General features: G+C 48.8%; 1 protein-coding gene across 1 annotated transcript in view; it reads left to right on the forward strand.

The window, feature by feature from the left end:
• Positions 1 to 15,383, forward strand: part of MEGF8 (multiple EGF like domains 8) — a 338,669-nt gene that overhangs the window by 169,134 nt on the left and 154,152 nt on the right. The window contains exon 25 of the mRNA XM_069201403.1: positions 509 to 641. Within this exon, the coding sequence (XP_069057504.1) occupies positions 509 to 641 (133 nt within the window). The remainder of the gene's footprint in view (positions 1 to 508; positions 642 to 15,383) is intronic.

Here is a 15,383-nt window from a genome sequence, read left to right on the forward strand (position 1 = left end):
GAACCAATCCTTTTGGTGTGTCCGATAAAGGCTCCATCGTGGCCTGCCTGAAATCGTCCTGAAATGTACTCTATTTTGTGTGTACTGATTAAATACTTTGCACTTGGCCGTTGACTTAAAACTGACTACTTTGTGTTACCTTTCCAGGGATTGAGCACAGGTTTATTTTATTTAATTATTTTGTTGCATCCAGCAGGTGGTGCCATGTCCTCTGAGGTGGACACCTGTTCAGCCCAAATAACCAATCCGCTCTCTTACAAGGAAGAAAGAAGATCCTGGGCTGGGCATATAAGGGGCTTCTGCATGATGAGTTGAGACCCAAAGTGGGGGTGATTCATTATGGAGAGCAGAGTGAGCATGAGAGTATGAGAATGAACAGACAAAGTATACTTGAATGCAATCTTGTTAATAGGGTGTGTTGAAAATTTGGTGCCCAGTATTTTTGTTAACCCGGCTACTGCTGCTGGTGACCTTGTCTGCACATTGTAAGTTCTTCCTTGTCTTGTAGAACCACTATGCCTATGTGTTTGATGGGCTCCCCCAGTTCCTGAACAGCGGTCTCCTTCAGTCTGATCGTAGTCTAATTGCAGCGTTCTGTGGCCAGGGCCGGACGGAACCCATCACCGTGGAGATCATGTCAGGTACAGTCTACTCTGCCGCTCAGCAGTGAATGGGAATCCGTGAGGATGGAGATTCACAAGTGTGGGCTGTTCTGCCTGTGAAGGTGTAGATTCTCAGGACCTGAGTGTAGGAAGTTGGCTCTGTATGTGCTATTTCAAAGTAAGGAATAGCATGCACAGAGTCCAAGGGTTCCCCTTAGAGGTAAAATAGTGGTAAAAATAGATAATACTAATGCTCTATTTTGTGGTAGTGTGGTCGAGCAGTAGGCTTATCCAAGGAGTAGTGTTAAGCATTTGTTGTACATACACATAGACAATAAATGAGGTACACACACTCAGAGACAAATCCAGCCAATAGGTTTTTGTATAGAAAAATATCTGTTCGATGGCATCTGTCGCTGTAGATACGCATGTTCTGCAATAGCTCGCCATCTGGTGTTGGGCCGGAGTGTTACAAGTTGTTTTTCTTCGAAGAAGTCTTTCGAGTCACGGGACCGAGTGACTCCTCCTTTTGTCTCCATTGCGCATGGGCGTCGACTCCATCTTCGATTGTTTTTTTTCCGCCATCGGGTTCGGACGTGTTCCTGTCGCTCCGAGTTTCGGAACGGAAAATTAGCTAATTTCGGAAGATTTTCGTCGGTATTGTTGCGTTCGGGATCGGCGTACTTACATTCAACACCGCATCGAAGATCGAAGAGCTCCGGTGCCCTTCGGGGTAGTTTTTCGATCCTCCGTCGGGGCCTGGTCGGCCCGACCGCGTGCTGAAGAACGCCGATGGAACGGACCCCGTTTCGTTTCTGCCCCAAATGCCACAATAAATACCCCTACACAGACCAACACTTGGTCTGCAACCTGTGCCTGTCACCTGAGCACAGCGAAGACACCTGCGAGGCCTGTCGTGCGTTCCGGTCCCGAAAAACACTCCGAGACCGTCGAGCCAGAAGACTTCAGATGGCGTCCGCACCGACAGCCCAACGGGAGTTCGAGGAACAGGAAGAGGAAGGTACCTTCTCGATCCAAGACTCAGACTCCGAAGGATTCGACGATACACAAACCGTGAGTAAGACGTCGAAAACCACACAGAGAAACATTTACAAGGCCCAGGGGACGCCACTGCCACCAGGCCATGGCTCAACCCATAAATTCGGTGACCGACCGTCGGCACCGAAAAAGGCCCAAACAGTGCCGAGATCGTCCGACTCCGGTCGAGACACCGGCACGCAGCCTTCTCGGGACCGAGAAAGTGCTGGAGACAAGCCTCGACACCGAGATGCCGGTGTGGACACGGCTCGACGCCGAGACAGCGGCACCGAAACAGATCGACGCCGAGAGGTTTCGGCCCCGAAAAGGAAAAAAGTCACCTCGGAGCCGAAAAAACACGCAGACAAAGTTTCGATGCCGAAACAAACTGCAAGCGACCCAGCTTCAGGCTCTTATACAGAAGAGCACTCGCTAACCTCCCAAATGCAGAAGCATAGGTTTGAGGAAGAGCTACAAGCAACTGATGTGGACCATACGCAAAAGCGTATCTTCATTCAGCAGGGGACAGGAAAAATAAGCACCCTTCCCCCCATTAGGAGAAAGAGGAGGTTGGAGTTCCAGACGGAACAAACACCACAACCAAAAGTGGTGAAAAGAGTTACACCACCACCCTCTCCTCCGCCCGTGATTGACGTTTCACCAGAACAAACTCCATCACACTCCCCAGCTCACACCACCATGAGCCAGGGTGACCAAGATCAGGACGCATGGGACCTATACGACGCCCCAGTGTCAGATAACAGCCCGGAGGCATACCCTACAAAGCCATCTCCACCAGAAGACAGCACCGCGTACTCTCAGGTGGTGGCTAGAGCAGCACAATATCACAATGTAAGCCTCCACTCAGAACAGGTCGAGGATGATTTCTTGTTCAACACACTCTCCTCCACCCACAGCTCATACCAAAGCCTGCCTATGCTCCCTGGTATGCTCCGGCACGCAAAAGACATATTTAAGGAGCCGGTCAAAGGTAGGGCAATCACACCAAGGGTGGAAAAAAAGTATAAGCCGCCTCCTACGGACCCGGTTTTCATCACTACACAGCTGCCACCAGACTCTGTTGTTGTAGGAGCAGCTAGGAAAAGGGCCAACTCCCACACATCTGGAGATGCACCACCCCCAGATAAAGAAAGCCGCAAGTTCGATGCAGCTGGTAAGAGAGTCGCAGCACAAGCTGCAAACCAGTGGCGCATCGCGAACTCCCAGGCACTACTTGCGCGCTATGACAGAGCCCACTGGGACGAGATGCAACATCTCATTGAACATCTGCCCAAGGACTTACAAAATAGGGCAAAGCAAGTGGTCGAGGAAGGACAGACCATTTCCAACAACCAGATCCGCTCCTCCATGGACGCTGCAGATACAGCTGCACGGACAATTAATACATCTGTAACTATCAGAAGGCATGCATGGCTCCGAACGTCTGGATTTAAACCAGAGATTCAACAAGCAGTTCTCAATATGCCTTTTAATGAAAAAGAACTGTTCGGTCCAGAAGTGGACACAGCGATTGAGAAACTCAAAAAAGATACGGACACTGCCAAAGCCATGGGCGCACTCTACTCCCCGCAGAGCAGAGGGAATTACAGCACATTCCGTAAAACGCCCTTTCGAGGGGGGTTTCGAGGTCAAAGCACACAAGCCAGCACCTCACAAGCCACACCGTCCAGTTACCAGGGACAGTATAGAGGAGGTTTTCGGGGACAATATAGAGGAGGGCAATTCCCTAGAAATAGAGGAAGATTTCAAAGCCCCAAAGCCCCTACTACTAAACAGTGACTCACAGGTCACTCACCCCCTCCACACAACACCAGTGGGGGGAAGAATAGGTCATTATTACAAAGCATGGGAGGAAATCACTACAGACACTTGGGTTCTAGCAATTATCCAACATGGTTATTGCATAGAATTTCTACAATTCCCTCCAAACATACCACCAAAAGCACAAAATTTAACAACACACCATTCCAATCTCCTGGAGATAGAAGTGCAGGCACTATTGCAAAAGAATGCAATCGAATTAGTGCCAAACACACAAATAAACACAGGAGTTTACTCACTGTACTTTCTGATACCAAAGAAGGACAAAACACTGAGACCAATCCTAGACCTCAGAGTAGTGAACACTTTCATCAAATCAGACCACTTCCACATGGTCACACTACAAGAAGTATTGTCATTGCTAAAACTGCACGACTACATGGCAACTTTAGACCTCAAGGATGCTTATTTCCATATACCAATACACCCATCGCACAGGAAATACCTAAGGTTTGTATTCAAAGGAATACATTACCAATTCAAGGTACTGCCTTTCGGATTAACAACCGCACCAAGAGTCTTTACCAAATGTCTAGCGGTAGTCGCAGCACACATAAGAAGGCAGCAGATACATGTGTTCCCATATCTAGACGACTGGCTAATCAAGGCCCATTCGTTAATAGAGTGCTCAAATCACACAAATCATATTATACAAACCCTCTTCAAACTAGGGTTCACCGTCAATTTCACAAAATCCAAAATTCTGCCACGCAAGGTACAACAATACCTGGGAGCCATAATAGACACATCAAAAGGAGTAGCCACTCCAAGTCCACAAAGAATTCAAAATTTCAACACCATCATACAACGCATGTATCCAACACAAAAGATACAAGCAAAGATGGTATTACAACTCCTAGGCATGATGTCATCATGCATAGCCATTGTCCCAAACGCAAGACTGCACATGAGGCCCTTACAACAATGCCTAGCATCACAGTGGTCTCAAGCACAGGGTCACCTTCTAGATCTGGTGTTAATAGACCGCCAAACTTACCTCTCGCTTCTGTGGTGGAACAACATAAATTTAAACAAGGGGCGGCCTTTCCAAGACCCAGTGCCACAATACGTAATAACAACAGATGCTTCCATGACAGGGTGGGGAGCACACCTCGATCAACACAGCATACAAGGACAATGGAACGTACATCAAACAAAACTGCATATCAATCACCTAGAACTTCTAGCAGTTTTTCAAGCACTAAAAGCTTTCCAACCAATAATAGTTCACAAATACATTCTCGTCAAAACAGACAACATGACAACAATGTATTATCTAAACAAGCAGGGGGGGACGCACTCCACGCAGTTAAGCCTGCTAGCACAAAAAATTTGGCATTGGGCAATTCACAACCAAATTCGCCTAATTGCACAGTTTATACCAGGGATACAAAATCAACTCGCAGACAATCTCTCTCGAGATCACCAACAGGTCCACGAATGGGAAATTCACCCCCAAATTCTGAACACTTATTTCAAACTCTGGGGAACACCTCAGATAGACTTGTTTGCGACAAGGGAGAACGCAAAATGCCAAAACTTCGCATCCAGATACCCACACAAACAATCCCAAGGCAATGCCCTATGGATGAACTGGTCAGGGATATTTGCTTACGATTTTCCTCCTCTCCCTCTCCTTCCTTACCTGGTAAACAAACTCAGTCAAAGCAAACTCAAACTCATATTGATAGCACCAACTTGGGCAAGGCAACCCTGGTACACAACGCTGCTAGACCTATCAGTGGTACCCTGCATCAAATTGCCCAACAGGCCAGATCTGTTGACACAGCACAACCAAAAGATCAGACACCCAGATCCAGCATCGCTGAATCTAGCAATCTGGCTCCTGAAATCCTAGAATTCGGGCACTTACAACTTACCCAAGAATGTATGGAAGTCATAAAACAAGCAAGAAGGCCATCCACCAGGCACTGCTATGCAAGTAAATGGAAGAGGTTTGTTTGCTACTGCCATATTAATCAAATACAACCATTACACACAACTCCAGAACATGTAGTGGGTTACTTGCTTCACTTACAAAAATCTAACCTAGCTTTCTCTTCCATTAAGATTCACCTTGCAGCAATATCTGCATACCTGCAAACTACCTATTCAACTTCCCTATATAAAATACCAGTCATTAAAGCATTCATGGAGGGCCTTAGGAGAATTATACCACCAAGAACACTACCTGTTCCTTCATGGAACCTAAATGTTGTCCTAACTAGACTTATGGGTCCACCTTTTGAACCCATGCACTCCTGCGACATACAGTTCCTAACCTGGAAGGTGGCATTTCTCATCGCCATTACTTCCCTAAGAAGAGTAAGCGAAATTCAGGCGTTTACTATACAAGAACCTTTTATACAACTGCACAAAAATAAAGTCGTCCTAAGGACCAATCCTAAATTTTTGCCAAAGGTTATTTCACCGTTCCATCTAAATCAAACAGTGGAACTTCCAGTGTTCTTTCCACAGCCAGATACCGTAGCTGAAAGGGCACTACATACATTAGATGTCAAAAGAGCATTAATGTATTACATTGACAGAACAAAAAACATCAGAAAGACTAAACAACTCTTTATTGCATTTCAAAAACCTCACGCAGGAAACCCAATTTCAAAACAAGTTATAGCCAGATGGATAGTTAAATGCATCCAAATCTGCTACCTTAAAGCTAAACGACAGCTGCCCATTACACCAAGGGCACACTCAACCAGAAAGAAAGGTGCTACCATGGCCTTTCTAGGAAACATCCCAATGCAAGAAATATGTAAGGCAGCCACATGGTCTACGCCTCACACATTCACCAAGCACTACTGTGTAGACGTGTTATCCGCACAACAAGCCACAGTAGGTCAAGCCGTATTAAGGACATTATTTCAGACTACTTCCACTCCTACAGGCTGATCCACCGCTTTTGGGGAAATAACTGCTTACTAGTCTATGCAGAACATGCGTATCTACAGCGACAGATGCCATCGAACTGAAAATGTCACTTACCCAGTGTACATCTGTTCGTGGCATCAGTCGCAGTAGATTCGCATGTGCCCACCCGCCTCCCCGGGAGCCTGTAGCAGTTTGGAAGTTACCTTCAATTATTTATATATGTATCATCTCAACCTTAAATAGGTGCATACTTAGTCACTCCATTGCATGGGCACTATTACTACAATTCAACTCCTACCTCACCCTCTGCGGGGAAAAACAATCGAAGATGGAGTCGACGCCCATGCGCAATGGAGACAAAAGGAGGAGTCACTCGGTCCCGTGACTCGAAAGACTTCTTCGAAGAAAAACAACTTGTAACACTCCGGCCCAACACCAGATGGCGAGCTATTGCAGAACATGCGAATCTACTGCGACTGATGCCACGAACAGATGTACACTGGGTAAGTGACATTTTCATTTCTTAGTTTATTTTAAGAACCACAGGTTCAAATTCTACATGTAATATCTCATTCGAAAGGTATTGCAGGTAAGTACTTTAGGAACTTCAAATCATCAAAATTGCATGTATACTTTTCAAGTTATTCACAAATAGCTGTTTTAAAAGTGGACACTTAGTGCAATTTTCACAGTTCCTAGGGGAGGTAAGTATTTGTTAGGTTAACCAGGTAAGTAAGACACTTACAGGGCTTAGTTCTTGGTCCAAGGTAGCCCACCGTTGGGGGTTCAGAGCAACCCCAAAGTTACCACACCAGCAGCTCAGGGCCGGTCAGGTGCAGAGTTCAAAGTGGTGCCCAAAACACATAGGCTAGAATGGAGAGAAGGGGGTGCCCCGGTTCCGGTCTGCTTGCTGGTAAGTACCCGCGTCTTCGGAGGGCAGACCAGGGGGGTTTCGTAGGGCACCGGGGGGGACACAAGCCCACACAGAAATTTCACCCTCAGCAGCGCGGGGGCGGCCGGGTGCAGTGTAGAAACAAGCGTCGGGTTTGTAATGGAAGTCAATGGGAGATCTAGGGATCTCTTCAGCGCTGCAGGCAGGCAAGGGGGGGGTTCCTCGGGGAAACCTCCACTTGGTCAAGGGAGAGGGACTCCTGGGGGTCACTCCTCCAGTGAAAGTCCGGTCCTTCAGGTCCTGGGGGCTGCGGGTGCAGGGTCTCTCCCAGGTGTCGGGACTTAGGATTCAAAGAGTCGCGGTCAGGGGAAGCCTCGGGATTCCCTCTGCAGGCGGCGCTGTGGGGGCTCAGGGGGGACAGGTTTTTGTACTCACAGTCTTAGAGTAGTCCTGGGGTCCCTCCTGAGGTGTTGGATCGCCACCAGCCGAGTCGGGGTCGCCGGGTGCAGTGTTGCAAGTCTCACGCTTCTTGCGGGGAGCTTGCAGGGTTCTTTAAAGCTGCTGGAAACAAAGTTGCAGCTTTTCTTGGAGCAGGTCCGCTGTCCTCGGGAGTTTCTTGTCTTTTCGAAGCAGGGGCAGTCCTCAGAGGATGTCGAGGTCGCTGGTCCCTTTGGAAGGCGTCGCTGGAGCAGGATCTTTGGAAGGCAGGAGACAGGCCGGTGAGTTTCTGGAGCCAAGGCAGTTGTCGTCTTCTGGTCTTCCTCTGCAGGGGTTTTCAGCTAGGCAGTCCTTCTTCTTGTAGTTGCAGGAATCTAATTTTCTAGGGTTCAGGGTAGCCCTTAAATACTAAATTTAAGGGCGTGTTTAGGTCTGGGGGGTTAGTAGCCAATGGCTTCTAGCCCTGAGGGTGGGTACACCCTCTTTGTGCCTCCTCCCAAGGGGAGGGGGTCACAATCCTAACCCTAATGGGGGAATCCTCCATCTGCAAGATGGAGGATTTCTAAAAGTTAGAGTCACTTCAGCTCAGGACACCTTAGGGGCTGTCCTGACTGGCCAGTGACTCCTCCTTGTTGCTTTCTTTGTTCCCTCCAGCCTTGCCGCCAAAAGTGGGGGCCGTGGCTGGAGGGGGCGGGCAACTCCACTAAGCTGGAGTGCCCTGCTGGGCTGTGACAAAGGGGTGAGCCTTTGAGGCTCACCGCCAGGTGTCACAGCTCCTGCCTGGGGGAGGTGTTAGCATCTCCACCCAGTGCAGGCTTTGTTACTGGCCTCAGAGTGACAAAGGCACTCTCCCCATGGGGCCAGCAACATGTCTCTAGTGTGGCAGGCTGCTGGAACTAGTCAGCCTACACAGACAGTCGGTTAAGTTTCAGGGGGCACCTCTAAGGTGCCCTCTGGGGTGTATTTTGCAATAAAATGTACACTGGCATCAGTGTGCATTTATTGTGCTGAGAAGTTTGATACCAAACTTCCCAGTTTTCAGTGTAGCCATTATGGTGCTGTGGAGTTCGTGTTTGACAAACTCCCAGACCATATACTCTTATGGCTACCCTGCATTTACAATGTCTAAGGTTTTGTTTAGACACTGTAGGGGTACCATGCTCATGCACTGGTATCCTCACCTATGGTATAGTGCACCCTGCCTTAGGGCTGTAAGGCCTGCTAGAGGGGTGTCTTACCTATACCGCATAGGCAGTGAGAGGCTGGCATGGCACCCTGAGGGGAGTGCCATGTCGACTTACTCGTTTTGTCCTCACTAGCACACACAAGCTGGCAAGCAGTGTGTCTGTGCTGAGTGAGAGGTCTCCAGGGTGGCATAAGACATGCTGCAGCCCTTAGAGACCTTCCTTGGCATCAGGGCCCTTGGTACTAGAAGTACCAGTTACAAGGGACTTATCTGGATGCCAGGGTCTGCCAATTGTGGATACAAAAGTACAGGTTAGGGAAAGAACACTGGTGCTGGGGCCTGGTTAGCAGGCCTCAGCACACTTTCAATTGTAAACATAGCATCAGCAAAGGCAAAAAGTCAGGGGGCAACCATGCCAAGGAGGCATTTCCTTACACTGAGTTTGTTATTAATTCCCAGGAGTAGGCTGTACTCCCAGTGAGGGTGATGATTCCTAGGGTGTGGGCTGTTGTTAATTAATATTTATCGGTCTCTTCTTGAGATTACCTGTTTTTTTTCTGTTTATTCAACACCCTTTATGTTTGGGACAGCCTGTGTGTAAAGAAATGGCTCCCTGTTGCAGTTACCCCCCACTTTTTGCCTAATACTGATGCTGACTTGACTGAGAAGTGTGCTGGGACCCTGCTAACCAGGCCCCAGCACCAGTGTTCTTTCACCTAAAATGTACCATTGTTTCCACAATTGGCACACCCTGGCATCCAGATATGTCCCTTGTAACTGGTACCTCTGGTACCAAGGGCCCTGATGCCAGGGAAGGTCTCTAAGGGCTGTAGCATGTATTATGCCACCCTAGAGACCCCTCACTCAGCACAGACACACTGCTTACAAGCCTGTGTGTGCTGGTGAGAACAAAATGAGTAAGTCGACATGGCACTCCCCTCAGGGTGCCATGCCAGCCTCTCACTGCCTATGCAGTATAGGTAAGACACCCCTCTAGCAGGCCTTACAGCCCTAAGGCAGGGTGCACTATACCATAGGTGAGGGTACCAGTGCATGAGCACTGTACCCCTACAGTGTCTAAGCAAAACCTTAGACATTGTAAGTGCAGGGTAGCCATAAGAGTATATGGTCTGGGAGTCTGTTTTACACGAACTCCACAGCACCATAATGGCTACACTGAAAACTGGGAAGTTTGGTATCAAACTTCTCAGCACGATAAATGCACACTGATGCCAGTGTACATTTTATTGTAAAATACACCACAGAGGGCACCTTAGAGGTGCCCCCTGAAACTTAACCGACTGTCTGTGTAGGCTGACTAGTTCCAGCAGCCTGCCACACCAGAGACATGTTGCTGGCCCCATGGGGAGAGTGCCTTTGTCACTCTGAGGCCAGTAACAAAGCCTGCACTGGGTGGAGATGCTAACACCTCCCCCAGGCAGGAGCTGTGACACCTGGCGGTGAGCCTCAAAGGCTCACCCCTTTGTCACAGCCCAGCAGGGCACTCCAGCTTAGTGGAGTTGCCCGCCCCCTCCGGCCACGGCCCCCACTTTTGGCGGCAAGGCTGGAGGGAACAAAGAAAGCAACAAGGAGGAGTCACTGGCCAGTCAGGACAGCCCCTAAGGTGTCCTGAGCTGAGGTGACTCTGACTTTTAGAAATCCTCCATCTTGCAGATGGAGGATTCCCCCAATAGGGTTAGGATTGTGACCCCCTCCCCTTGGGAGGAGGCACAAAGAGGGTGTACCCACCCTCAGGGCTAGTAGCCATTGGCTACTAACCCCCCAGACCTAAACACGCCCTTAAATTTAGTATTTAAGGGCTACCCTGAACCCTAGAAAATCAGATTCCTGCAACTACAAGAAGAAGGACTGCCTAGCTGAAAACCCCTGCAGAGGAAGACCAGAAGACGACAACTGCCTTGGCTCCAGAAACTCACCGGCCTGTCTCCTGCCTTCCAAAGATCCTGCTCCAGCGACGCCTTCCAAAGGGACCAGCGACCTCGACATCCTCTGAGGACTGCCCCTGCTTCGAAAAGACAAGAAACTCCCGAGGACAGCGGACCTGCTCCAAGAAAGGCTGCAACTTTGTTTCCAGCAGCCTTGAAAGAACCCTGCAAGCTCCCCGCAAGAAGCGTGAGACTTGCAACACTGCACCCGGCGACCCCGACTCGGCTGGTGGAGATCCGACGCCTCAGGAGGGACCCCAGGACTACTCTGATACTGTGAGTACCAAAACCTGTCCCCCCTGAGCCCCCACAGCGCCGCCTGCAGAGGGAATCCCGAGGCTTCCCCTGACCGCGACACTTTGAACCTAAAGTCCCGACGCCTGGGAGAGACCCTGCACCCGCAGCCCCCAGGACCTGAAGGACCGGACTTTCACTGGAGAAGCAACCCCCAGGAGTCCCTCTCCCTTGCCCAAGTGGAGGTTTCCCCGAGGAATCCCCCCCTTGCCTGCCTGCAGCGCTGAAGAGATCCCGAGATCTCTCATAGACTAACATTGCGAACCCGACGCTTGTTTCTACACTGCACCCGGCCGCCCCCGCGCTGCTGAGGGTGAAATTTCTGTGTGGACTTGTGTCCCCCCCGGTGCCCTACAAAACCCCTCTGGTCTGCCCTCCGAAGACGCGGGTACTTACCTGCAAGCAGACCGGAACCGGGGCACCCCCTTCTCTCCATTCTAGCCTATGTGTTTTGGGCACCACTTTGAACTCTGCACCTGACCGGCCCCGAGCTGCTGGTGTGGTGACTTTGGGGTTGCTCTGAACCCCCAACGGTGGGCTACCTTGGACCAAGAACTAAGCCCTGTAAGTGTCTTACTTACCTGGTTAACCTAACAAATACTTACCTCCCCTAGGAACTGTGAAAATTGCACTAAGTGTCCACTTTTAAAACAGCTATTTGTGAATAACTTGAAAAGTATACATGCAATTTTGATGATTTGAAGTTCCTAAAGTACTTACCTGCAATACCTTTCGAATGAGATATTACATGTAGAATTTGAACCTGTGGTTCTTAAAATAAACTAAGAAAAGATATTTTTCTATACCCAAACCTATTGGCTGGATTTGTCTCTGAGTGTGTGTACCTCATTTATTGTCTATGTGTATGTACAACAAATGCTTAACACTACTCCTTGGATAAGCCTACTGCTCGACCACACTACCACAAAATAGAGCATTAGTATTATCTCTTTTTACCACTATTTTACCTCTAAGGGGAACCCTTGGACTCTGTGCATGCTATTCCTTACTTTGAAATAGCACATACAGAGCCAACTTCCTACATTGGTGGATCAGCGGTGGGGTACAAGACTTTGCATTTGCTGGACTACTCAGCCAATACCTGATCACACGACAAATTCCAAAATTGTCATTAGAAATTGATTTTTGCAATTTGAAAAGTTTTCTAAATTCTTAAAAGACCTGCTAGGGCCTTGTGTGTTAGATCCTGTTTAGCATTTCTTTTAAAGTTTAAAAGTTTGTAAAAGTTTGAATTAGATTCTAGAACCAGTTGTAGATTCTTAAAAAGTATTCCAACTTTTAGAAGCAAAATGTCTAGCACAGATGTGACTGTGGTAGAACTCGACACCACACCTTACCTCCATCTTAAGATGAGGGAGCTAAGGTCACTCTGTAAAATAAAGAAAATAACAATGGGCCCCAAACCTACCAAAATACAGCTCCAGGAGCTTTTGGCAGAGTTTGAAAAGGCCAACCCCTCTGAGGGTGGCAACTCAGAGGAAGAGGATAGTGACTTGGAGGACAATTCCCCCCTACCAGTCCTATCTAGGGAGAACAGGGTCCCTCAAACCCTAACTCCAAAAATAATAGTCAGAGATGCTGGTTCCCTCACAGGAGAGACCAACACCTCTGAAATCACTGAGGATAACTCCAGTGAAGATGACCCCCTGTTAGCCAGGATGGTCAAAAGATTGGCTTTGGAAAAGCAGCTCCTAGCCATAGAAAGGGAAAGACAAGAGATGGGCCTAGGTCCCATCGATGGTGGCAGCAACTTAAATAGGGTCAGAGATTCTCCTGACATCCTAAAAATCCCCAAAGGGATTGTAACAAAATATGAAGATGGTGATGACATCACCAAATGGTTCACAGCTTTTGAGAGGGCTTGTGTAACCAGAAAAGTAAACAGATCTCACTGGGGTGCTCTCCTTTGGGAAATGTTCACTGGAAAGTGTAGGGATAGACTCCTCACACTCTCTGGAAAAGATGCAGAATCTTATGACCTCATGAAGGGTACCCTGATTGAGGGCTTTGGATTCTCCACTGAGGAGTATAGAATTAGATTCAGGGGGGCTCAAAAATCCTCGAGCCAGACCTGGGTTGATTTTGTAGACTACTCAGTAAAAACACTAGATGGTTGGTTAACTGGAAATGAAGTGTGTGACTATGTTGGGCTTTATAATTTGTTTATGAAAGAACACATTCTAAGTAACTGCTTCAATGAAAAGTTGCATCAGTATCTGGTAGACCTAGGTCCAATTTCTCCCCAAGAATTGGGAAAGAAGGCAGACCACTGGGTCAAGACTAGGGTAACCAAAACTTCCACTGGGGGTGACCAAAAGAAAGGGGTTACAAAAACTCCCCAGGATAAAGTGGGTGACACTAGACACAAAGAAAAAGAGTCCTCTGTAGGCCCCCAAAAACCAGAACAGGTGGGTGGGCCCCAAGACACAACCCAAAACAAAGGTGGGTACCAGGGTAAGAACTGGGATGCCACTAAGGCATGGTGCCACAACTGTAAACAGTCTGGGCACCACACCAAGGACACTTCTTGTCCCAAAAACAAACCCCAGAACAAAATTCCAGGGGTAACCAGTGTAGCCATGGGAGATGACTCCTCAGATGAGGAGGTCTTCATAGCCTTCAACTGGAAACAGGGCCCAACAGGTGAGTTGGAGATTCCAGAGGGAAGTAGACACTTCCACCACCTACTGGTGAATGGAATCCCAACCACTGCCCTGAGAGACACTTGTGCCAGTCACACTATTGTGCATGACAGGCTGGTGCTCTCAAACCAGTACATCCCAGGTGAGACTGCCAGGGTAAGAGTTAGCCTAGACAGGGTCACTAAGAGGCCTGTGGCTTTAGTGCCCATAGAAGTGGGTGGCACTCTTAGCTGGAGAAGGGTAGTAGTCAGTACAGACCTCCCCCTTGATTGTCTCCTTGGAAATGACTACCCAGAGGTTAGTCAGAGCCCAAGAGAGGAACTGGTCCAGTGCCAGTCCTCTCCCAAGGATTCTGGAAGTCCTGCCTCTGCAGTAAATGCAAGTAGGCCCCAGAAGAAAAAGAAAAGGAAACAGAGTAGGAAAGGTGGACAACCTTTAGCCAAGGTTCCAGCCAGCCAAGGAGATTCTGCTCCAGTAGGGGAGAACTCCAAAAATGGCTCTGATAAAGTCCAACCTGACCCACAAGAAGTCCTGGCTAGTCAGGCAACTGTTAAGCCTGAGTGGGTGGCTCCTCAGCTAACCGAAGAAAGAGTGGAAGAAGGGTGTTTACTACAAGATGTGGTGACCCCCCACTCTAATACAGCAGACAGGCACCCTGAACCCAAAGAAGCCTGTAACTTAGCCCCTTCCCTTGTAGGTGAAGAGCTAAAGGTGTGGTTCTGGGCACTGACAGCTGTCAGTGGCCTCTGCTGGGTGTTAGCCTTTATGGCTGCACTATCCTTAGCATGGTGGTCTGACCCCATGCCAAATAGCAAGTTAGGCCCCCTGACCCTATTGGTCATGGTGGGGTTACTCCAGCTCTGGGTAACCTCTCTGGGTAAGCTAGGGGTAACCCTGGCCAAGATAAGATTAGCAGAGGTGGATACCTCTAAGACCAAAATAGAAAGAATGGGTGGAGACATTGAAGAGGCAGACAAGAGGCAATTCAGACTAGGTCCTATCACTGTGGAAGTAGGTCAGTTCCCCAAAGGGAATGACCTGAACAGGAGGATGTAAGGCAGAGTAGGCCCTGCAACAAACCAGCCATTTCCTCTACTCTTCCTCGCCTGACAGACTAGGAAGACTCTTCCAGCGTTGGCTGAGTCTCCTGGCCTGTGGTCTGGGGGGGGCTTGTGTAAAGAAATGGCTCCCTGTTGCAGTTACCCCCCACTTTTTGCCTGATACTGATGCTGACTTGACTGAGAAGTGTGCTGGGACCCTGCTAACCAGGCCCCAGCACCAGTGTTCTTTCACCTAAAATGTACCATTGTTTCCACAATTGGCACACCCTGGCATCCAGATATGTCCCTTGTAACTGGTACCTCTGGTACCAAGGGCCCTGATGCCAGGGAAGGTCTCTAAGGGCTGTAGCATGTATTATGCCACCCTAGAGACCCCTCACTCAGCACAGACACACTGCTTACAAGCCTGTGTGTGCTGGTGAGAACAAAATGAGTAAGTCGACATGGCACTCCCCTCAGGGTGCCATGCCAGCCTCTCACTGCCTATGCAGTATAGGTAAGACACCCCTCTAGCAGGCCTTACAGCCCTAAG

This window comes from Pleurodeles waltl, chromosome 7 (assembly GCF_031143425.1).
Source record: "Pleurodeles waltl isolate 20211129_DDA chromosome 7, aPleWal1.hap1.20221129, whole genome shotgun sequence".
NCBI lineage: Eukaryota > Metazoa > Chordata > Amphibia > Caudata > Salamandridae > Pleurodeles > Pleurodeles waltl.